Source organism: Piliocolobus tephrosceles, chromosome 5 (genome assembly GCF_002776525.5).
Source record: "Piliocolobus tephrosceles isolate RC106 chromosome 5, ASM277652v3, whole genome shotgun sequence".
Taxonomy (NCBI): Eukaryota; Metazoa; Chordata; class Mammalia; order Primates; family Cercopithecidae; genus Piliocolobus; species Piliocolobus tephrosceles.
This window is the reverse complement of record NC_045438.1, coordinates 102,069,207-102,092,706: the sequence shown is the minus strand read 5'-3', so window position 1 is coordinate 102,092,706 and position 23,500 is coordinate 102,069,207. Positions and strand designations below refer to the sequence as shown.

General features: G+C 36.7%; 1 protein-coding gene across 2 annotated transcripts in view; it reads left to right on the top strand.

The window, feature by feature from the left end:
* Window positions 1–23,500, top strand: part of COL19A1 (collagen type XIX alpha 1 chain) — a 341,119-nt gene that overhangs the window by 270,150 nt on the left and 47,469 nt on the right. For both annotated transcript variants that reach the window (XM_023230284.2, XM_023230285.1), the window contains exons 28-41: window positions 975–1,010; window positions 1,122–1,175; window positions 1,264–1,317; window positions 2,683–2,724; window positions 7,383–7,487; window positions 7,572–7,625; window positions 7,907–7,960; window positions 13,248–13,301; window positions 14,692–14,745; window positions 17,334–17,378; window positions 19,425–19,475; window positions 19,576–19,620; window positions 20,043–20,069; window positions 23,358–23,411. In XM_023230284.2, the coding sequence (XP_023086052.1) occupies window positions 975–1,010; window positions 1,122–1,175; window positions 1,264–1,317; window positions 2,683–2,724; window positions 7,383–7,487; window positions 7,572–7,625; window positions 7,907–7,960; window positions 13,248–13,301; window positions 14,692–14,745; window positions 17,334–17,378; window positions 19,425–19,475; window positions 19,576–19,620; window positions 20,043–20,069; window positions 23,358–23,411 (729 nt within the window). The remainder of the gene's footprint in view (window positions 1–974; window positions 1,011–1,121; window positions 1,176–1,263; window positions 1,318–2,682; window positions 2,725–7,382; window positions 7,488–7,571; window positions 7,626–7,906; window positions 7,961–13,247; window positions 13,302–14,691; window positions 14,746–17,333; window positions 17,379–19,424; window positions 19,476–19,575; window positions 19,621–20,042; window positions 20,070–23,357; window positions 23,412–23,500) is intronic.

Below are 23,500 nucleotides of genomic sequence, written 5' to 3'. Positions count from 1 at the left end.
CCAGCCTGGCCAACATGGTGAAACCCCATCTCTACTAAACATACAAAAATTAGCCGAGTGTGGTGACGGGTGACTGTAATCCCAGCTACTCAAGAGACTGAGGCAGGAGAATTGCTTGAACACAGGAGGCAGAGGTTGCAGTGAGCCGAGATTCCACCACTGCACTTCAGCCTGTGTGACAGAGTGAGACTCCATCTCAAAAAAAAAAAAAAAAAAGAAAAGAAAAGAAAAGAAAATTATTAGGGAAGTGATGGTGGTTGAGCATAAATAGAAAGAGAGGGAAAAAGTACCTTTGGCAAGAGCTGTGATATGAATATTTATTTCTTTAAATAAGAAAGGAAAAGTCAGTGAGTAGTTACTGAAGTCAACTGCTAAGAAACCAGCTCTTGACTTACTTAGGTTGCAAATTCCTCTTACAGAAGTTCATGGTTACATAAGAGCAGTACAGCTACCATCATTAAGTTCCCTGATAATCCCCCAGCCTCATTTTATTTATCTCAAATTCCAATTTTCTAAAAGCAGGAAAATATCATTGATTAGTGTTTTACCTCCTACTCTTGTCACTGAACACTGGTTCTGGTGATGTCTTCCGAGAGATAAATGACTCAAAGTTGAAAGCAGAAAAGAAAAGAAGCCCTGAACCAGTTACCCCTGTGGGCGGTCAGTTTCTGACAGATGGAATTTGGATGCATTCTTTGTGCCGTCATGAATGTGCAGTGACAGATTATGGTAGTGAGATAGATGTCCCAAGTCTCTGAACAAAATCATGTTGATGTTTCCAGCAACAGGTATCTGGTTAAGTTATTCACCTGCGACCTGAAAGTCTTGGCCAACTTTGCAGTTTTCCTTGTGTGTACAGTGGCAAACCCTGTTGTGCCTCCAAGTAAACTGCAATGCTTAGTCTTTTATGTCACTTGGATAATTTATGGACATTCTTGGTGGAATTCTGATAATAAAATCTCATTTGTACTCAGGGCTCCCAAGGACCAGTTGGAGAGCCAGGTATTCAGGTAAGCTACTTAACTAATTTTTTAGCACAGCAAAGCCAGCTTGCTTACTTGGGGGAAATGACTGAAAGACCGTCCTCATAAGTAACTGTTTTTATTTCCCTCCTTTTCCAGGGTCCTCGAGGTCTTCCTGGGTTGCCAGGAACCCCAGGGACTCCAGGAAATGATGTAAGGACTTTCTTTATCTACCCTCTCCCATTTTAATCTGCATCTGTGCCAATGTGCAAAGATTGAACATGGACACCTCTGTTTTCAGGGAGTTCCAGGGAGGGATGGAAAGCCAGGCCTGCCAGGCCCCCCAGGTGACCCGGTATGTAGACAGACCTTGTCTGATTTATGTATCTTAAATGCACCCAGAAGCCAAACAGCCTCCCAAGCAAGTTTTGCTGTCCAAACTAATTAGAATGTTCAGTGACTGCTTGGTGATTTTGTTTATCCCCATTATTTTGTCGAGAGAAAAAGAATTCAGGCTGGGTCAGCATTTCTGTGTGTGTGATGAATACTTATTTCCTAAGGGTATAATTCAACTGTACAATTTTGCCCCAGGCTGAGCCTTGGCATATAATGTCTCAATCCCATTGAAAATTGAGATAAAATATATTGCCATGATTTCTATTTTTTCTAATGCTAGTGGCTAAATGAATTTCACTTTTCTAAATGAAATTTTGCAGGTAAGTTGCCTACAATATGGTACAGATCCATTGATTCTGTAGCTTTAAAATGTTGCAATGATTAAATTATGAAAACTGACTTGAGTAGGCTCTTAGAAAATGGGTTTAGGCACTAAATGTGTGTTTCAAAGTTTTATTCTAGGTTAAACCTTGCTTTGAGCAACAGTGAAATCCCTTTAAATAGCCTCAGACTCGGCAGTTATAATTTGAGAGGCCATATGGTACATGACATTGTATTAAGAGTCTTGTATAATAAAATCCAAATCTGGCTTCTCAGTTCTAAACCTCACAAATCCTTTCTACCTCCCACAGTGTTTGGGCCTTATGTGCCTTTATAAGCTACGTGTGGAGGCATATTTTGGTATTACTTTAACGCCACTGTTGAGTGAATCACTTGTGCATTTTTCTGGGAATCTTACAAAATTTTACTTGGGTTTACACAGTGTCTCTCTGAAAGAACATCTGAAGACATGTGGCCAAAATGTGGTCCAAATTCCTTCAGTGTTTGTCTTGCCTATCACTTGAGCCAACTGTAGGTTCTTTTGAACTTCCATGAGAAATAACTTTAAGGCAAACTTACCTGGTAGTTTTCATATTTCTCAACAGCCTGATAATGTGTTTGCCAGAGGAGTGATTTCCTTTTAATAAATAATTTATCTTTATGTATTATTTAAAACCAATAATATACCAGGGACGGCATAAAGGTTACCATGAAAATATAAAATAGGGATGCACAGTCAAAATGATGATATGTGTGTTTGCACGTTCATGAGAGAATAGTGAACATTTTTCAAAATTTGTTCTGAATTCTATCAGTGCCATGTACACATTTCTTGATACAAAACATAATATTAAGCCAGTGATTCTAAAGTGAGACACTAGAAGTTTCATGGCATTTTGAGGAAAAATATCTATATTGTACTGTATGTTATTGTACTGTATGTTTATATTGTATTGTGTTCATATATAAATACATATCTTTGGTTTTACCCTCTTAACCACAGATTGCACTTCCTCTCTTGGGAGACATCGGTGCTTTGCTCAAGGTACTCTATTGCTGTGTAAGAAATTATGTGTTAATTTCCAGAAAAATCACAAAGAAAATATTTAGCAGAAATTGAGTCAATTGCTTAGCTGGAACTACAATTTAGTTTTTAAATGGCAGGACATCTTTAAGATAGGAAAATAAACATGTATCTTATATATCTTGTGCCATTTATCGTAATTCTTTCATTCTCTTCTTTACCAGCCTCTCATTTTGGGTGGAGCGGGGGTGGAGGGCAGTGGGTAGTATAGTTATGAATTGGCTACAGGGAAGGAATTATGTCATTAGCACCCTGGAGTAGATTATTCTCTCTTCTGGAGGAACGTCTTTCTCTTAATGGGTGTTGACTCACCCTGGCTCACTACCGTGAAAGCGAATCCTTCTCGCTAAATCTGGCCTGGTCAGTCCCAAGATGAAAATCAGTGCTGCTCTATAAATAGCCACTTACAAGGCTGAATTTTGATGTCATGGGATTTTACAAAATTCCACTGTCGAAACCTGCCCTAATACCTGTTACTCTGTTCAATAAAAATCACCTCTACCTATTATCATCTCAGGGAATTAATCTTGCTATCTCTTTTTTAAATCTCTAATACTTCCCTGTATTTTATCAGTAAAACATACTGGGGGGTTGATAATGGCACATATGTAAGGGTGTGTATTTGCATGTTTCTGCCTGGTATGCTAAGACTGAGTGAGCCCACATGAAAATCAGGCTCTTGACTTCATACTCAAACACAATGTGTTATATCTTTCTTTGTATGAATGGACATTGTGTATGTGTACGCGCACACACACAGACTATAGTTAGATATATATAATTTAGTTTGTTTTCTAGCATTTAGCCCAGTGATTTACACAATTATTTGCACAATAGTAAGCAGGCAGAAATATCTGTTTAGTTGAATTCAAAAGACTTGAGTTCTAGCATATACATTTGTAAAGTAGAGTTTTGAGAATAAATATATAAACATAAGTGTAAATATGAATATAAATATAAAAATATATTAAAGGAGTTTCTAAGACCTCCAAAAGCCAGCAGTTTTTATAAGCCAGAGAAGAATATTGGTCAGAATTTCAGGAAAATCTTATATTTATTGAGTTAAAATTACAGGCCAGTCAATATGCCACTTTACTTATATCATCTCATTTAATTTCCATAATAATCTTATGAGTTCAGCCTGTTGCAGCATTCCCATTCTATAGATGACAGACCTGAAGTTCTCAACAGTTAAGTAACTTTTTCAGAGTCACACAGCAAGTAAATGTAACGTTAACACAGGAACATAGGTCCTCAGACGTTAAGTCCTAGATTCTTTACGAGACAGTGGTGTTGGAAATAGCAGGATTGCAGGAGTTATATCATTTCAGAATACTTAGGGTTCTTTAAGGATGAGAAACCTGTGTGCTTTAGTAGAAATGAATATACTGGTAGAATATGGGATCTCACAGAACAGATCAAAGGACCATGAATAGGCTCTGACAGGAAGCAGAACCAGGGTTCCAGGGCTCTCAGAAGTGGAACTAATTGACAGTCTCACCCGGGAATCATCCCTCTAATGAACGCGCTCTGCCATTGCTCCAGTCTCTGTGTCATTTCACTGAGGTTCTGAGTCCATAGAGAGCAGGACATCTTGACTGATAGTCTCCACAAACTGTATACAATAGAAGCAAGGGGAGGCATGTAGTTCCCCGAACAAAGTCCAAATACAGGAATTTAGATTCTGGGTTGGATCTGTCAGGCCAATGTAATAACATCATGTTAAATCCTGATCCTGTTACCCCATACGTTAACACTATATCTCTCTACCTTGAGTCTTTAGCCAATTTGATCATCCTGCTTTCTGTTTGCAAAAATATCTTTGATTAAAGTATTAAAAAGAACTGGCATAATTACAGGCCCCTTCAAAGGCCTCCTTTTAGATTAATCACTGTATCAATCCCTCTTTGAATGACATTGTGTATTGGTTAATAATTGATGCATCTTTATTCTTTCCATGAGAAAATCTTAAGACATTTTTCCAAGAATGTTAATAAAACTCAGTTATTGTAAATTTACCATTCTGGTAACCCTAACCCAAAGAAAATGAAGTCAGTTTCAAATGACTCTTAGAAATTGTATTTGTCATAATGATTATCATTTTTTAATGTTTTACTAAAATAGTCAGTTGAACACTCTCTTCTAAAATGTTGCTCCATATTGATAAGCCAAAGTTTTGCTCCATATTGAGATGTCATGTTTGTGTCTGCAGATAATTATCTTTTTCATACTTTTTGAAATATGGAAATCCTTTTGTTTCTCTTAAGTTCTCAAGTGTCTTTTTATCTTCATAGTTTTTCAGGTATCATCAGTAATGGTTCTATAAATATATATATATTTAACTCCTGTGCCAATACATTGTCCCTGTGAAATAATCCAGGTGGTAAAATTCATCTGGAAATTTTATATATTCAGACTCTAAGAAAGACCACCATGAAGAGAGCTGTTTAACCCAGCATGTTTTTATATACTTTAAGTTCTGGGGTACACGTACAGAACATGCAAGTTTGTTGCATAGGTATACATGTGCCATGGTGGTTTGCTCCACCCATCAACCCGTCATCTACATTAGGTATTTCTCCTAATGCTTTCCCTCTCCTAGCCCCCCATCCCCAACAGGCCCCCTTAGTGTGTGATGTTCCCCTCCCTGTGTCCATGTGTTATTGTTCAACTCCCACTTATGAGTGAGAACATGCGGTGTTTGGTTTTCTGTTCTTGTGTTAGTTTGCTGAGAATGATGGTTTCCAGCTTTATACATGTCTCTGCAAAGGACATGAACTCATTCTTTTTTACGGCTGCATAGTATTCCATGGTGTATTTGTGCCACATTTTCTTTATCCAGTCTATCATTGATGGGCTTTTGGGTTGGTTCCAAGTCTTTGCTATTGTGAACAGTGCCGCAATAAACATACATGTGCATGTGTCTTTATAGTAGAATGATTTGTAATCCTTTGGGTATATACCCAGTAATGAGATTGCTGTAACCCAGCATTTTTGAGATGATTTGCCTCATGTATTCATCAGGGTTCTCTAGAGGGACAGAACTAATGGTATATGTGTATATATGAAAGGGAGTTTATTAAGGAGAATTGACTCATGTGATTACAAGGTAAAGCCCCACAATAGGCTGTCTGCAAGTCGAAGAAGAAGGAAGCCAATAGTGGATCAGTCCAAGTCCCAAAACCTCAAAAGTAGGGAAGCTGACAGTATAGCCTTTAGTCTGTGGCCAAAGGCCCGAAAGCCTGTGGCAAACCACTAGTGTAAGTCCAAGAGTCCAAAGCGAAGAATATGGAGTCTTCTGTTTGAGGGCAGGAAACATCCCCCACAGGAGAAAGATGAAGCCCAGAAGACTCAGCAAGTCAACCCCTTCCACCTTCTTCTGTCTGCTTTATTTTAGCTGCACTGGTACCTGATTAGATTGTGCCCACCCATATTGAGTGTCCATCAACTCAGATGTTAATCTCCTTTGGCAACACCCTCACAGACACACCCAGAAATAATACTTTGCATCCTTCAATCCAATCAAGTTGACACTCAGTATTAACCATCACACCTTGCAAGCTTTTCAGTATCATGCAAATTTAGTGTTCCAAGGAGCCCATGTTTGAAAATCAGATTTACAGTGCTATTCATTATGTCAAAAATATTGAATTTGAATAGCCATGGGCTTTCTTGCCAGCTTCTTATCAATGGCAAGCTTCACTTCTTTTTCATGTTTAAAGATTCTTCCCTTTAGGGAAAAGGATGGAAGAATGGAAACTTAGGTTGTCCTACCTTCTGTCAACTGTTAAACTATCTCCCCCACTCAGTGGCCCTTATTCTGTGCCTTTCTTGGTCATATTCTTATTCCAACAATTTATTTAAAAATAAGCCTATATAGAGCTTTTCACACACACTCTTTCTTTAGCTGTGTGATGAGAGTTATGTTTATCTTATGAGCTCAGACACTGGAAGTCAAGCTTTCCCACATCAGCTAAAGGTTGCACAGAAGGCAATGGAAAGGTAATTTCACTTAGATTTCCTATTGTCACTTGGATTTGACCTAGGAGTCAAGTCTATGTCAGTCAAGTAATTATTTCTCTAGAGTGCCTGCACCGACAAAATGTTAATAAACTGTATGTAGTTGGAGAACTAATTTTGCTCCCACAAGGACAAATCCTTTCTTTGCAGTTTTTTGTTGTTGTTGTTGTTTTTAAAATGATTTATGCTATAGGTTGTATGAATTCTGTAATTGTACTGGGTTTTCTAAACTTTATTACCACTCCCTTTTAAAACATTCTACTAAACAATTGAACTTCAGTTTTTGTTCTTGACTTAGGTGTCTTTTCCTTATTTATTTGGAATTTTCTATTATATAATAAATGTCATTGGAGACCTGCTTTTAAAATAAAAGCTCATCAATATCATAAACAGATATCACTGATGAGCTTTGAAAATAGTTTTTACCTCACAAAATTAATGTTTTTAAATTGGATAAATCAAGTTTCTGAAAGCAGAGTGACTTATCTATATCACTCATCTCTGACAAAGGTTCCAAAAGAACTTCACATCACATGAAACTTCACCTTTATAGATGGCTTTTATGACTCTCTCAGTAACCTTATCTTTATACTCATTAGAATTTCTGTGGCAACTGCCAAGCCAGTGTCCCAGGGCTGAAAAGCAACAAAGGAGAAGAAGGAGGCGCTGGTGAGCCTGGAAAGTATGATTCCATGGCCCGGAAGGTGAGAAGCCTGACTGAATGTTTACGAACCCTATAGGTTACAATGTAATGCATCCTCTCAGTTCTGTTCTTCCTCTGTCCTTAGGGTGATATAGGGCCACGGGGTCCTCCAGGAATCCCAGGCAGAGAGGGACCAAAGGTAAGAAATTCTCTCCTCCACTTTCACCTTGGGACCCTCAATTCAGTATGAAAAAAAGGAACCCGATATTTGAAAATATACAACTTTTAAAATCCATACATGTATATATAGATATATATGGAGAGAGAGAGATGAAAAAGCCACTTGCAAATGTTGCCATTTATTTGTTCCCTGACCCTGTCCAAATTACATGCCCCAAGTGTTCTTAGAAGAGATTTTTTTCATTTCTAAAAGATAAGAAAAATGATTGTATGTGCTAGCTGAATGTATTGTCTTTTTAGGGAAGCAAAGGAGAACGGGGCTACCCTGGGATACCTGGGGAGAAAGGCGATGAGGTAACAGATTCTTTTCTGATTATACAGTCCTAATATTGATTCTCTTTACGTGGCTCAACAGAGTAAAAATGTTAATTTTTCTATAGCTCAGATCTAATGCTAGAACCAGTAAAAACAAAGACCACTTAGAGCTTTTAAAATGTTGACACATTTTAAATGACATGTTTATGTTTATTACCAACAGTCCAGTTTTAGAGACAAGGAAATTAAGGCACAAAGTTAATATGTCAGTTATAATTTTTCTGTTTTCATTTAGCAGATAACAATTCCAGCTCTTGCAAAATAAAAGTAAAGGAAAGGGGGAAAGGAAAGTTTACTCAAAAAACTCCCAGGGTAGCTAAGAGATTTAAAGGAATAGTAGTTGGACAACCAGACTAGAAGTAAGGGCATTTGAGAACCCAGCAGAGCTTCCCTGGGTACCACTAAACTCTGATTAAACTTCAGCGACCTTGGATTGTCTGCGTCTTTGCTCAGCTTTCAAATTCTTGGGAGAAGAAAAACTGTCAGAAGAATCTTCTTGTTCTAGTTTATATCAGCTGGTCACCCTCTGGACTAAGGTTCCAAGTCCAATGTGCTTTTGAGATAATAGCATAATCTTCTGACTCTAAGCCATGGTGATGCTCAGGACATAATTTTTTTCCTACATAATTCACATTAACTCTTAGAAAAACCAATTAGAATGATGAATTGCTGTTAGTTTAAACAGTTTTGATACTAATAATTCTTAATGAAAGTAAGTAAGCCATCTGGCATGTATTAACCCTGACGTTATTGTGGAAAATCATAACTATATAAAGAAAATCTATTTTTCTAGGTGGAGTTATATTTTACATTACAGCAATCATCATGTACTATTGTTTCTAATTAATATTGCTTGTAATCTAGAAAACTTTGAGGTTTGATTTTTTCCCAAGTTAAAAATTTAATACCAAATACATTCAATATTTATTTTCATCCATAAATAAAACATTATCTTCAAAATAACTTATTGTGCTTTTGCTTCCTCATGTTCCACAGAAGGTTTTACTAAAGTACAAGCACAATAACTGATTTTCATAGTCCAACAGCTTTGAACTGCCTCCACTCAAAAGGTAGGCTTTAGAGGCAATTGAGAAGGTAATAACGAAAAGATCAGGAAATAATTGGAATTCAGGTTTTGTATAAGTAACTCTAAGTTAAAGTCACTAGAAGTTAATTTTCATCGATTCTGCAGGCACTTTTCTCTCTTAGTGAACTGAAATCCATTGTTAATATTCCCCACACTTTAGTGGGCTTTTTCTTTGGTACCCCTCATAAATTCTTCAACACAGTTCACAAAATTGTGCACAATACTTGTCACATGGGGAGTTCCAGCAAGTTCGGGAGATTCTTTTCCATTATTTCTTCACATCACGTGAATAATATGAATAAATCTGAAGTAACCTATTGACTCCTTTAGGCCTTGTAGAGGGAATAAGGTGTTGCAGTTTTCTCTCTAGCAGATGGGAAATAATGAATATAATCTCATCTTCTACTTGGTCTCAGATATTATTTGAAATTACAATTTGTTGATTTGTCAAAGTGAATAAAACTTTGACCAAAAACATGTGCATTTCCAACTGGCCAATGAACTATACCATTTCAACACACAGTATGAACTTAATATCTAATCTTACAAAATCTCAAATGTCTATTCTACTCTAAGTGGAAAACGTACAGAGGGACACCCCATCTCTTTGAGACTTCTAATTATTATGTTTTTCATCTGTTTGGAAAATGAGAGAGAGGAGTTGCCTGCTTGTCTATTACTCTTAGAAAAGCAACATTTTCTTCCACATTTTTCACAGACGTTGTTGCACAGCTCAAGGTAGCAACTTGGAAGATGCTAATGGAACACATGCTAACCTTTGATGGAGTGATTTCTTGCTTGAAATGCAGGTCTTCCTATAATATTTTAGGGCAATAATTGATAAATTAGACATGAAAAATATCATCAGCCAGATATTATAGCAACAGAAAATATTCTTGGTAGCAACTGATCTGGGACTTGCAAAATGAAATATCAGAGCAGGGTAAGAACGTAGCTCCAATGATCTCTGAATATCTCTGTAATAAATATTAATTTGTATGTTAGTTTGGCACTGTATGTTAAATTGACTGTCCTACTCTTTAATATGCATTTGTCTTCTTTAATGACCATCTTGTCTTCTAAAATTATCTTATTGCCCTTTATGCATCTATAGTAACTTTTACTTTTACTACAGAATTTCAGCTTTTTCAGAGAAAGGCTGCTGAGAATGATTTTTTATTTATGGACTGAGGTTTATTTTAAAGTTTAATGTGGTCATCAAAGGTTAATGAATCCCAAGCTTATAAATTAGGCTACTTAAAGACTAACTCAACATCTCTGGACTGATTCAGTGTTGAGACTAAAAGTAGCAAAAAAAAACATATATACATATATTTTATGCATGTACATATAGAAAGAATTTTATGGAAATATGGGTATTTTGAGGTAAAGAAATTTATAGTATAACATTTATTATCTCCAGCCATTTAGAGGTACCATTATCAATGGAAATGTTTTTACCTTGCATTTATAAACCTGTATACAAGTTAATGTTAGGGGAATAAAAAGAACTAATACCATATACCGATATGTAGAGCCTGCACATGCACACATGCCCATGTACACACACATGCATACATACACACACATACACACACACACAGACACACACACATGCATACATACACACACACACACACACAGACACACACATGCATACATACACACACACAGACACACACATGCATACATACACACACACACATACACACACACACACACAGAGACACACACACACAGCCCTGCCAATGAGATTGATAAAATTTTGGAGACAAAATATGTCAACATTCTTTAACACAAATACACACAAGATTTGGCCCAAGGACATGAGGATATGACATGAGGAATTCTAGCATGTTCAAGTAGAATTTTTAAACATTTCTTCATATCATATCACATGAATAGACCTGAAGTAACACACAACACCATTTGGCATTGAATGGACAAACCTGGAAGAACTTGGTCCTTGATCCCACTGATGCAAAGAACCTTGATCCACCTCAGTCCTATAGAATGCTCATAATCAATATGCAGTAATATTTCCACGGCCATGTCGTATAATATTTACAAAGTATATGAAAATGCATATAATAGTGAAAGGTAAAGGAATTGTATCATGACAAAGAATGGTATAGCAATATAGAAAAAATATTTTACTCAGTAAAAGAGACTAAATCCTGAAAGAGTGGAATCATTCAATCTAGAACTTGATGTATCACATGGTTGTCTGATATAACAAAAGAATATTTTAAAATAGTTTTTTCTCATTATAGAAGTGATATCAGTTCATTACTGAAAATTAGAAAAATACAAAAAAGCACTAAAAGATAAAATTTCTCCCTATTCCCACTACCCAGGAGGGACTTCTGGTAATAGTAATGTCATGGTCCACAACTGTATTAGTCCATTTTCACACTGCTATAAAGAACTTTCCTGAGACTGGGTAATTTATAAAGGAAAGAGGTTTAATTGACCCACAGTTCCACATGGCTGGGGAGGCCTCAGGAAATTTACAATCATGACAGAAGGTGAAGAGGAGGCAAGCACCTTCACAAGGCGGCAGGAGAGAGAGCAAAGGAGGAATTTCCAAACACTTCTAAAACCATCGGATCTCCTGAGAACTTACTCACTATCATGAGAACAGCATGGGGAAAACCACCCCCACGATCCAATCATCTCCTTCCCTCTACATATGGGGATTACAGTTTGAGATGAGATTTGGGTAGAGACACAGAGCCAAATGAGATCAACAACACCCATCTATAAATTCCAAAACCAAAGCCTCTGAAAACCCTGCAAATGTTTCCCAAGTTTGGCTTTGTTTCCCAAGCAAGTTCATTTGGCAGCCAAATCTGGCCTAACTCACACAGAGCTCGTCTATCCCACTCTGTCAGAATATCGTGTTTTGCCACAGAAATATTTGTGTGTTTATTAGAGGGCACTGCTTCAGGCACCACTGCGGTGTTACATAATATTCAGTATGTATATCATGTTACCTGTGAAATGAAGTGATAATCCAGAATTCTAAAACACACATCTAACACTAAAGTTTCTGATAAAATTTTTATCTATTTGCTGTGATAAAATAATAAAAGCCTGTATGTATCATTCCCATCTTTTAGGAAGTACATTTAAAATTGTTTAAAAATGTAGACCCTGTGCTATATAAGATTTGTGACTTGTATTTTTGCATGTTTTCTAACTTTTTTAAAACATGATTTTAATAATTGCAAAATATTTCATATTATAAATTGTATGTAATTTATTTAACAATATTCAAAACTAATTACATAAGTTAGCTAATCTTGCCAGTTCTTCCTTGATATATAAATGTATCAGCATCCTAAATCCTATCCGGTATAATTGGTGCTATTCTACAAATCTGAGGAGGGGAGGGAGGGGAAATCTATCCATTATTATGCTTAAGCCATGAAAGGGTTCCAAATTTAAATTCACCAATGAGCCAAATTTCTCCTTGTAATAAACTGATGAGCTAAAATGAATATTATATCATAAAACATACTCCATTTTTCCTAAGCTGAATGGAGCTTTAGTGTAATCATGTATTTCTTCAATGGCATTCTGCCAATCTAAAATTTGTATTTCCATGTTTTACCAGTACGAGATTCTTAGATACTACTGCTGACGGAATGGCTCTTTAAAATAAGAAATGCTCTATGAATCACCAGATTAAATTATGTTTGCTTCAGATTCCATGTCATGGCATTTTATCTCACCCTTCTTACTGTTTAAAACTGAGTATTTGCACATATTCTTACTTAAAATTAGAAGCTAAGCTATGAGTAGGCAAAAGCATACAGAGTGATATAATGGATGCTGGAGGCCCAGAAGTGAGGAGTACAGGCAAGGAGTGAAGGATGAAAAACTACCTATTGGGTACAGTGTACACTACTTGGGTGATGGGTGCACTAAAATCACAGACTTCACCATTATACAATTTATCCACATAACCGAAAATCACTTGCACCCCTAAAGAAAAAGTTACATTTTTGAAATTAGAAAATTAGAATTAAAAAAGGGTATTTGTATATGACATACATTATGTTTCTCAATTAGCTAAATAAGTGTTTAATGTTCAGTGGTCAAAATATTTGATTAACTAAAATGCCTTCTTCCTAATGATATAACAGATTTTATGGTAGGAACTATCTTTTCCAGGGTCTTCAAGGAATTCCAGGCATTCCAGGTGCTCCAGGCCCAACTGGACCCCCTGTAAGTATTTGTTGAAATGATTGCACTCATGGTTTACATCTGCTGGGATGATGCAAGGTGAATTAATTTTCTTAATTGCATTTTGTTCTCTGTGCCTCTATGTAGATTGTCCAGCTATTGCCTGGAAAAGTAGCCTCATCCAAGCTCTCAGATTTTCATTTAGTAATTACTTAAGACTGCTCAGTGTTCTGGGGACTTGCATCAGAATTCCATCAGACCAGAAAGCAGTCTGTGATTAAGCTAGTCTGTTTGAAATAGAAATTGCATATAAAAGAGCATTCTATTTTTTATTTATGATTTTTTGGCACTAACCTTTAGAAGAGATAGTCAAATGGCAGCACAAACTGAAAATTTATTTTCTAAAGGAAAAAAAAGTGGGCTAAGGATTATTGGATTTCATTTATTGTTATTCCTATGTATAAATTAAAATACCTCTATTTTAGTCAAGGCTTTCACTGACCCTCAAACACACCATCAAAGCCTTTGTGTCTTTCACTGTCTTGTTTTCCTAGAACAGAATCTCTTTTCCTTTATTGCCAAACCCAATCTCTCATTCAAACAGAGTTTAATTCTAGAGTCGCCAGATAAAATACAGTGCATGCAGTTAAATTTGAATTTCAGATAAACAAATAATTGTTTAGCATACGTTCATCCCAAATATTATGTTTTTATTTGCTAAATCTGGCAACCCAGCACATGCTTCAGCTTCTCCACCTCATCCTTTCTTAGAGTTCCTATGCCGACAGAGTCTTTACCACACCAGTAGGAATGTAATTATGTATTTTTAATGTTCTGAAATAAGGATTTTCCATAATTAAAGTTGTGTCATTTATGCTTTCACCACAGTTATATAGAACAAACCTGGCTTTAAATTGTTCACTAAAATTAAAAACGATGACAAAGAGTTGTGAAAGAAACTATGAAAATTATGGCTAACTCTGTTCCCACAGGATTAAAATTAAATTTTATTTTTCAGTGGTAAAATGCAGATCATATAACTCAATATGTACACTGTTAATTCTGCCGCCTTGAAGTGTTTAAAATATTGATCCCTACCAAAACTATAGCTCATTTAGGAAGGCATAATGTTATGTAAATTGCCATTTAAACAGCAAGACTAGGTTCTTAAGTGTATCAAAAGGTTCCAACTAAGGTCATTACATGTGGTTGACCAAGGTGAAAAAGCGACCACAAATACACATTTTACCCTTCCAAGGGCTTATCAGCAGGATATAGCTGCTGTATCAGCCAGAAGAAATATAAGCTTCTAGGGCTTATTTAATTAAGATCAAATGACCTTCAAAATGTGTAAGTTTTAGTAACCAACTTCCAATACCCTTTGGCCATTTAGTTGTTGTTTCTGTAACAAACTTAGTTTTGTGTTTTACAGGGCTTACTGGGAAGAACTGGACATCCTGGTCCCACAGGAGCAAAAGGTGAAAAGGTACGAAGGAAAAGCCTCACTTACTATCCAAACTGGGGCTTGGAGTGGGAGCATGATGAGACTCTTCACAGAGAGAGCCATAAAATCAAGCAAAGCCTGAAAGTAGAAATGATGGCAGAGAGTAGCTATTCTTGTAGTGGACTTGGAAGAATATCGGTCCAAAGGTTATTCTCAACATGGGAGATATTTTCCTAGGAGAAAGGATAAATAGAACATTGGAACCATAAAACAAAAGTTCAGGCTGGATTCAGGATCCTGGGCAAGCATCTATGTGGAAGGATTGGGTGGGGAAGCCTCCTGAAAGGATGCAAGTAATGTAGTGTGTACCAGGGAGTTCCAGCCACAGGGGCTGTCAGTTTTCTATGACAAAATACCATAGACGGAGTGGCTTATAAACAACAAACATTTATGCACATTTCTCTCAGTTCTGCAGTGTGGGAAGTCCAAGATCAAGGTGCTGGCAGAATCGGTGTCTGACAGAGTCTGCCTTCTTGTTCATAGATGTCTCCTACTAGCTGTGTCCTCACATAGTAGAAGGGTGACCAAGCTCCCTTGGACCTCCTTTATAAGGGCACTAATCCTATTCATGAAGGCCCCACCCTCATGACCTAATCACTTCCCAAAGGCCCTACCTCCAAAAGCTCCAGACAGTGGGCTGGCTCTCAGGACCAAGATTCTAGTAACCAGAGAGCTTGCAGAGACAGTCTAGAAGTTCTGTCCCTAGACGGTCATGGGGGAAATGTACTGAAGAACCAGGATAGCTTGTTTCCTGGGGAGATCAGTTATTGGACAGATGGGTTGCCATAGTCAGAAAGGAGGACCAGCAATAGATGAGTCTCAGACAGGACACCACACAGTTTCACATGTTTACCCCATTTAAGATCTAAACAGGCCCTATTGCCCTAGTCCAGGCAGAACCAGCAAGTAAGTGGATAAGCCTAGCTATTTAGATTGGGGAAATAAGAATCAAGAGTCCACATGAGCCACTCAAGCAGCTTCCACCCACTCATCAGGACACGAGTTCCCTGACCAACATGGAGAATAATGACATCAAGGAGCAAAGGAATCTCAACACATTTTGAAGGAAACAATGCCTTTATTCTAGATAGTCACTGCACAATTTTTTCTGATTTTATCCCAAGGAGCTTGCCCAACTCCACCAGCCTTTTTTCTCTGTTCTCTATGGAAATTATTCAGTCATAGACTTGCCTTTGAAGTTAATGGGAATCCCACACTGAGATGAGCTTTGGGGCACAAATGAGAGTGAAGATATGACTTTTAATTGTGCCAGAGGCGGAAAAAAAGGCTTTTCAATAGGCACATATTTTTCCTTGTTTGTTGACTCATTAGACATAATGACATAATGAATTATGTCATTAGAACTATGACATAATTCTTTGAAGGACACTGCCAGTTGTCAGCAGAATATGACATGTCTTAGAGAGATAGCCACCATCAAAGCAGTTTGAGAAAAGAAACTATATGCTTGTTCTTTGTTATATATTCTCAGGCAGAAGCAGTGCAAGAAAAACTTTACAGTTTATTTTTATTGATAAACATACAAACAAAAGATTTTATGATACTTTCGTTACCAAAAAATGGGAGGGTATTGGAATGAAGTCCTTGATTACATTTGTGGGCTAAAATGGACTAAAATCCCTCAAAATTCTTGGACATTGTCAGTAGAAATTTTACTCTATCTGAATTCTTTTTTAATTAACCATGTCTTGCCATTTCCCCTGCTATAGAGGGACTTAAAAGATTTTAGGAGCCTACTATTTTAAGAGAAAAGCAGAGTTATAGGAAGAACTGCTGAGAGACACCAGAGGGACTTCAATAGCTCTGCTTATTATGGACCAATAAACATCTATGGTTTGTAAAACTAGAAGTGAAATACATTTTTCAACTTTCAACTTGAATTCATTTTCACAAATTCTATTTTCAGTCTGCTTCTCCTGTAAGACTAAGACTGTTCATATTGTAGTGACCATTTGCTTTAAACAGTGCTATACCACAGTTGCTTCTGTTCAGGGAGATGTGTCTGACTAGGGTGTAAAGTCAGATATTAATGTAGGAAATGGAAGATGAAGTTTCCCTTCTGCAGACACAACACAGGTTGTGATTTTTTTACTTTCATCAAATTATGTTCATGTCCCCTCTGGTTTCCAAAAGATGAAGGTGGTAGAAATGAGGCTCAACGTTAGGGCTGACTCAGAGCCACAATCCCAGAGCCCACTGCCTGCTCATAGGAGAGTTCCACGTTGGGAGAGTTCCCCCAGCTGCACTGGAAGTCCAGGACATAAGCACCTGGGTTGTCTGGCTCCATCTAAAAACAAGCTTCATTTCTGGAGCTCACACTGTGAGAATCTGAATGGGTACAGGAAAAGGCCTTTCACCTGTCCTGTGGTCTAGAAATGTATTTCCTTGGTAAAGGAGAGAGCCCAGCTGTATGAGACTACAAGGCTGAAACAACATGGCAAGTCATATTGATTTCAGAAGACGGCTCTGTGATTAATTTCAGAAGATAGTTTGTAAACCTGGGGTAGAAACGTCTACGCCGCTGATATTAGTCTATATATCCCTTGCAGGGCAGCGACGGACCCCCTGGGAAACCCGGACCACCTGGACCACCTGTGAGTCGTTCTAGACTTAAAACTTAAAATTTATGTGTTTACTTAAGACTTTTATAACTCAGAGGTAAGACTACATTTAGATGTTTTCAAAGATAAAAGTCTTCTGAATTTTGTATATAAATATAAATGATAGCCAATGTAGCTTTAAAGAGACCTGATTTGTTCCCCCTTTGGTTCAGCCTCAATGTGCAATGCTCAGATTTGCATACTGAGTGTCTCCCCATCTTGGATTTAGGAACCTGGGTTTGTGCTCCGACTCTCCAATTCCTGCCTCGGGGCCCCTGGGAAAGTCATTTCATCTCAATTTGCTTCATTCACAGAAAAGAGAAGGGCCAGAAAACTAGATCCTTTCCGCTGATGCGAGTTGGTAGAAAGTCTGATATTATGCTGTATGTGTTCATTCCCATTCATGATGTCTGAGATGCAAGGAGACTCTATTTATGTAGCTCCTAGTGAACAAAAAGTACAAGAGGCATCGATGTTTTTATTATTGTGATTGAGACAGATGCACGCTCCGTCAGGAAAACGGTTAAGAGGAGAGGAGCCTCTCTCCGTGGCAAGTCTGCCCTCATGTGGGGCCACGCTCGAATTGCAGCCGAGCCGAGCTGAGAGTCATGCCAAACACCCTTTCCTACCCCACCTCACTGGAATACTTTAATAAACCAAGCTCACCATAGAAAGAGCAGAATTGACCGTAACTTTCTGAAGACAATGAAGATTATTATCAGTCTGCGTGCAGTTGCATGCTTTGTAGACGTAAATGCAGAGATTAGCACTCTATTTCCTGAACTTGTTTCCTAAATCTGTTCATCTGTGTTACTGACCTTTTCCCTTGACAAGAAAGCAGGACAGAAAGTATTTAGGGTTCCAATCCTAAAATTCACTCCTTCCCCAGTGGGCAGAACAGCAAATATAACATGAGTTCATGAAAAGGACCTATAATTTTATAATGCACTTAAGATATCTTTGTCTTCCCTCTGAATTCTCCAAAACCATCCATCCTTCAAAACACTGATTAAATGTTTTCTTCCCTGGGAAACCTCCTTTGGAAATCTCAGATGAAAATATCCTTTGTCTGTTCAGGACGTAGCACACTAAAATATAGTAGACATTCAGTCGCTGTCAGATGAATGAGTTAAATAATGAAGTAATAGATGGATGGAGCATTTTTCTTCCATCACTAGTGTTTGGAAGATGCATGCAAATTGTCTTCACAGAACACCACTGGCCACCATCATACAGAAACAATGAAACAGTGACTTCTTCAACTCTTCAACTAATATGTGAAAACTGCAGAAAGGAAAAGACAGATTTGACTATGATTCTATACAAATGTTTAAAAGGAAAGACAAAAGATCCTAACTAAAATTTTCATATGCGAATTTTTCCTAAATGCTAAAATGTATGATTTTTTTTAACTATAGAGTAAGTTCTCCTTTAAGTGTTGGTTACTCTAGGACATGTCAATTTTTTTCAAGATGTTTCTTGTTCTCTTTTGTCCTAAAGAATTTATTTTTGTAGAAACATCCACACAGCATTGTGGATAATGTCATCTCCCCATTTACCTTAATTTTCTATTTGGTATGAAGAGACTGTGGAAAAAAATTACTTTTCAGTAGCCAAATTGTTCCCTATTCACATCTTCATCAGCACTACAGCATTATAGCCTGCAGGTCAGCAGGCTGTAAACAGTTAGTCTAAATTGGCAATTCAGAAACTGAATTTTAATGAGCAAATATTTTCCTCCAAATGCATTAGTGTCTCATCTGTCAAACCTGAACATTAATCAAACCCCAGCTGAAAGTGTCTGTCTGCTTCAGGTGTAGCTCACACTCCCTTTTCATTTCTTTCCCTGCGTTTGCTTTGGAAAAGCTAAAAATTAAAACGTTGTATTATTTTACTTAGAGTATTAAACTCCCTTTGTAAAATAGAATAGAAAAAAGTAAAAAATAGAAGAGGAATAGTATCATTTGGTAAAATGATAAAATGTAGAGATGCAAAGTACTAACTTTCGAGAATAATTCTGTATCTCACCTCTTTCCTCAGGGTATTCCATTTAATGAAGGAAATGGCATGAGCAGCTTATATAAAATTAAGGTATTTGTATTATATTTGTAATTATTTAAAATCCAGTTATAGACTGCTGTAAATTCTTCTCATCTTTCTCCTTTTCTTTTCTTTTCATTTTCTTTTGAAGGGAGGTGTGAATGTTCCCAGTTACCCAGGGCCACCCGGTCCTCCTGTAAGTACAGTTGTTTATCGTCAAACATACTTTAGCTGAACGACCACAGTGAAAAACAAACAATAAAAACCTCTTAAGTTCACTGAAAACTTCATGTTACAAATATAGCCCAATTTTACAGCAGAAGAAAGTAAGTAAAACCAATTATAATAAAATTGAGAAAATGTAAATAGCATTTTTCATGGTGCTGTAACTTTTTTCATTGCAAATCTAAGAACTAAATCAATGTCCAAGCAATCACTTTTATGAAATTTCCATCAAGTTGTATTTTTTCATCTTATTCCTCAAATTCAAACTGTAATTAAAGGAAAACTTGGTAATATTTGTGTATGTATTAAAACAAATTGGCCAGTAGTGTTTCTTATTCTGTAAATTTGCTTTGGTCATTATTTGAAAAATGACTTTCCATGTTTCTCTTACAGGGCCCAAAAGGCGATCCTGGCCCAGTGGTATGAATGTTCCCATGTTTTGTGTCATTTAGAATATTGGTCTTTGTTAAATTTTGAAAGAAAAGCATCAGGCAAAATGGCCTGCCTTCTTAGGTGTTCATCAATTAACATGTTAGTGTGACAAGCAGGCCACAAAAGGAATGCCAGCAATGTGTTCTCTGTTTCTGAGATGCATTAGTCCTGATGTTGTCACTGCCCTTGAGGTTTGTCTCTTTCCATCAGTATGTTTTTAAAATCATCCTGTGATGGAGGAAGACACATATAAAGCTCTGACAAATGGGACACTTTCTTCTAATAGCCCTCTTCTGATGATTGATTCAATTTTAAGTAGATTGTGGAAGAGAAATACTTACTGGAAAAAAATCCCTTAATATATCTGCCATCTCCCCAACAAAAAAGGAAGGAACTGTTTATTTGCTTTAAACATCTTAGGCAATTATTCTGCAGGAGATGTGTTTTGTCATAAACCTGCTTATTAGGAGGAATGTATCAGGAGGTTACACTCAGCATGGAAGGAGATCATGTCCTACCCCGCCTAAAGGACGATAATTGTTCTCAGCATCTTTCTCAACCATGGAGCCTGACTGTAAAAGTTCTGCCAAATTCAATTAGATGCCCTTTATTGCCGGGCATTTTTTCCTGTCATGTCCTTTTCAAGCATATCCTCCATGTTTCATTTGTGTATCTTTTAACCTTTGGGTATATACTTGAAACTCAAATGTACCTAACGCTGAAATAAATGTTCAAACCACTTTCTATTGCCATGTGAAAAAAATTTAAAGCCTTTTCATTATAGTACAGTTTGTTAAAACTCAATGAATAAATTTTAAATCAGCAAAGGGACAAGTCATAACAAGTAATGTTTTTATGTCTAAAAACATATTTTAAAGAGATGCATTAAAGAGCTGTTTGATTTTATTATTGGGAAATATACATTAAAAGCCAAATTGTTGTCCCCTGAAAGCATTATTTCAACGAGTTAGGATCATATTCTGGAATTCAAAGTGTCCTTTGTTTTACTATTCATGCACCCTGTCTACCCTATCTTTACCTGAAACCAACTATATGCTTCATTCTAATTTCAATTTTCTTACATCTTGTTGATTAAAAAATGTCCTCCTGGTCTTTCCCTCTCATACTCATATGCACAAAACAGCTTCTCTGAATCATTTAAGAGTACCTAGGCTTCTCACTGACTTTTTGGGAACATTATTTGAAGTTCTTGCATTAATAACTGCAGATTAAGATAAGAACTTTTTAAGTATAATAATAAAGGATAAATTAAAATTTACTGGCATTGACAAGGGGCTGGCAACGAAAATGTAGACCTATTTGAGTAGAATTTGAAGATTAGTCTTCAAATTTCTTAGCTGCAACAAAGGATAAAGAAAACTGATGGATGCGAGTTCCTTGCTTTTAGAGATGTGAATTAAGTGAGTGAAACACAAAAACAGAAAACTGCAATCATGAAATTAAATACACATTTAGTGTACACATTCAGGCTTATCCTAGATAAAATTTTGAAGTTACTCTTTTGGGTTCTCTGTCAGCACCATCCTGCAACTCTCATCTTCTCCCACCATCTGTCCTGTAGGGAAAAATAATAGTTCATGCCAGAGAAATAATCCAGGAATGATAGAACTGTAGATCACAGAGCAAAAACTTGAGAAGTCTTTTTGAGGTGGGAAATTTACTCTTCCAACATTCTTCAAATCCCGTGACAACAGATCTGCTTCACTATTTCTAATCTTCTCCATAAACCTTTCTAGAGGAATATTACCCTTAATTGAATTTGTTATCTTCTGAGGTGCTCCATTTCGTTCCTTTGGTATTCAGTTTATAAGTGATCTTTAATTAAATATTTAATTATTAGCTACTTTCAAGCAATTATTGATTGATTGAGCACCTTCTCTGTCTTAAGGACTGTTGAGAATGTAAACAAAGAGAATCAAAGAGTGTGTTTCCTTTGTCAGCAACCTAGGGACTCTTCCACAGAACTTTATGCAGAACAGAATCTGAACTTTTTTTTTTAACCAATTGTCAAGTTACATATTAGGGGGCATTTTAAAAGATTTCTGAAACGTAGAAAGCATATCAATTCATATGTTCACTCATTAAGTATTCTGTAATAAGGGCAATGTTGTAAGTAATAATGAAGTTATATCCTTGGTAATATTTTTGAAGCAGATTAGAATTATGTATGTGAAAATACACTTACATAGAATACAATTTGAAAGCTTCTGTTTCTTCGTGATTATGTCTAAAGCATCCAGTGTCCTAAGAAAATATTTGCAGTGAACATTAATTTATTAACAAGAAGGCATCAAACAACTCCCCACTTTATCTCTTTTTTAACTTAAAGCCCTAGTGCAAGCTTGTCCAACCCATGGCCCGTGAGCTGCATGCAGCTCAGGAAAGCTTTGAATATGGCCCAACACAAATTTGTAAACTTTCTTAAAACATTAGGAGATTTTTTTTGTGTGATTACTTTAGCTCATCAGCCATCATTAGTGTTAGTGTATTTTATTGGAAGACAATTCTTTTTCTTCCAGTGTGGCCTAGGGAAGCCAAAATATTGAACACCCCTTCCCTAATGCTTTTCTTTGTTCAAAGTTAGCAACTTCTTTCACCACAGCTTCTCCCAATGTGTTCCTTGAGGGTCTACAGGCTCCAGTTAGCCTGGGATCATACACTAGAACATGTAAAGATTTTTTAAAATAGAAAACACTAATCTACCCCCTTCCAGTGACTCATCAACTTGAGCAATAACTTTTAGTGTTATTGGAGATAATGATCCTGGGGTCAACTTCTTAAGCATTCACAATTCTTGTCCAGCTGCAGAGAATACTTAAAGATGATAAACACTGCTTTGAGTGCTCCATCTTCATCTACTCTTAAACAGTTTATTCTTAGTCTCTGAAAATCTAGCAGCACCAGGTAACTCACAAATTGGCAAACTTTATTAAAGCCCCATCTTTCATTCTAGTTCTTATTGAAATTGGAGTTATCACTGAGCAGAGGGATTCATTCTGATTAGATTCTCAATCAGAATAAAAATGATTAATCAGAAAATATACCTCTCTGGAGAATAGCTTTCACTCTCAAACTATTTTCAAACACCAAATGCAATAATACATTGCTTAAAAACAGGGCATATCATTTCCTTGCTAAATTACACATCAGTGTTTGGGGTGGGAAGGTTAAGCAAAAAATATCTTTGCTTTGGAAACCAATGCTTAAAAACGTTTTGATTATTGCTCCTGCATTTCTTATGTTCATATTTAACAGGGAGAGCCTGGTGCAATGGGGTTGCCAGGATTAGAAGGATTTCCAGGTGTAAAGGTAAGCACAGAAGTTAGAAATGTGTTCATTTATTCAACATTCAAAATTGTTTACTGAGCACCTAATGTGCCAAACACTGTTTTAGGTTA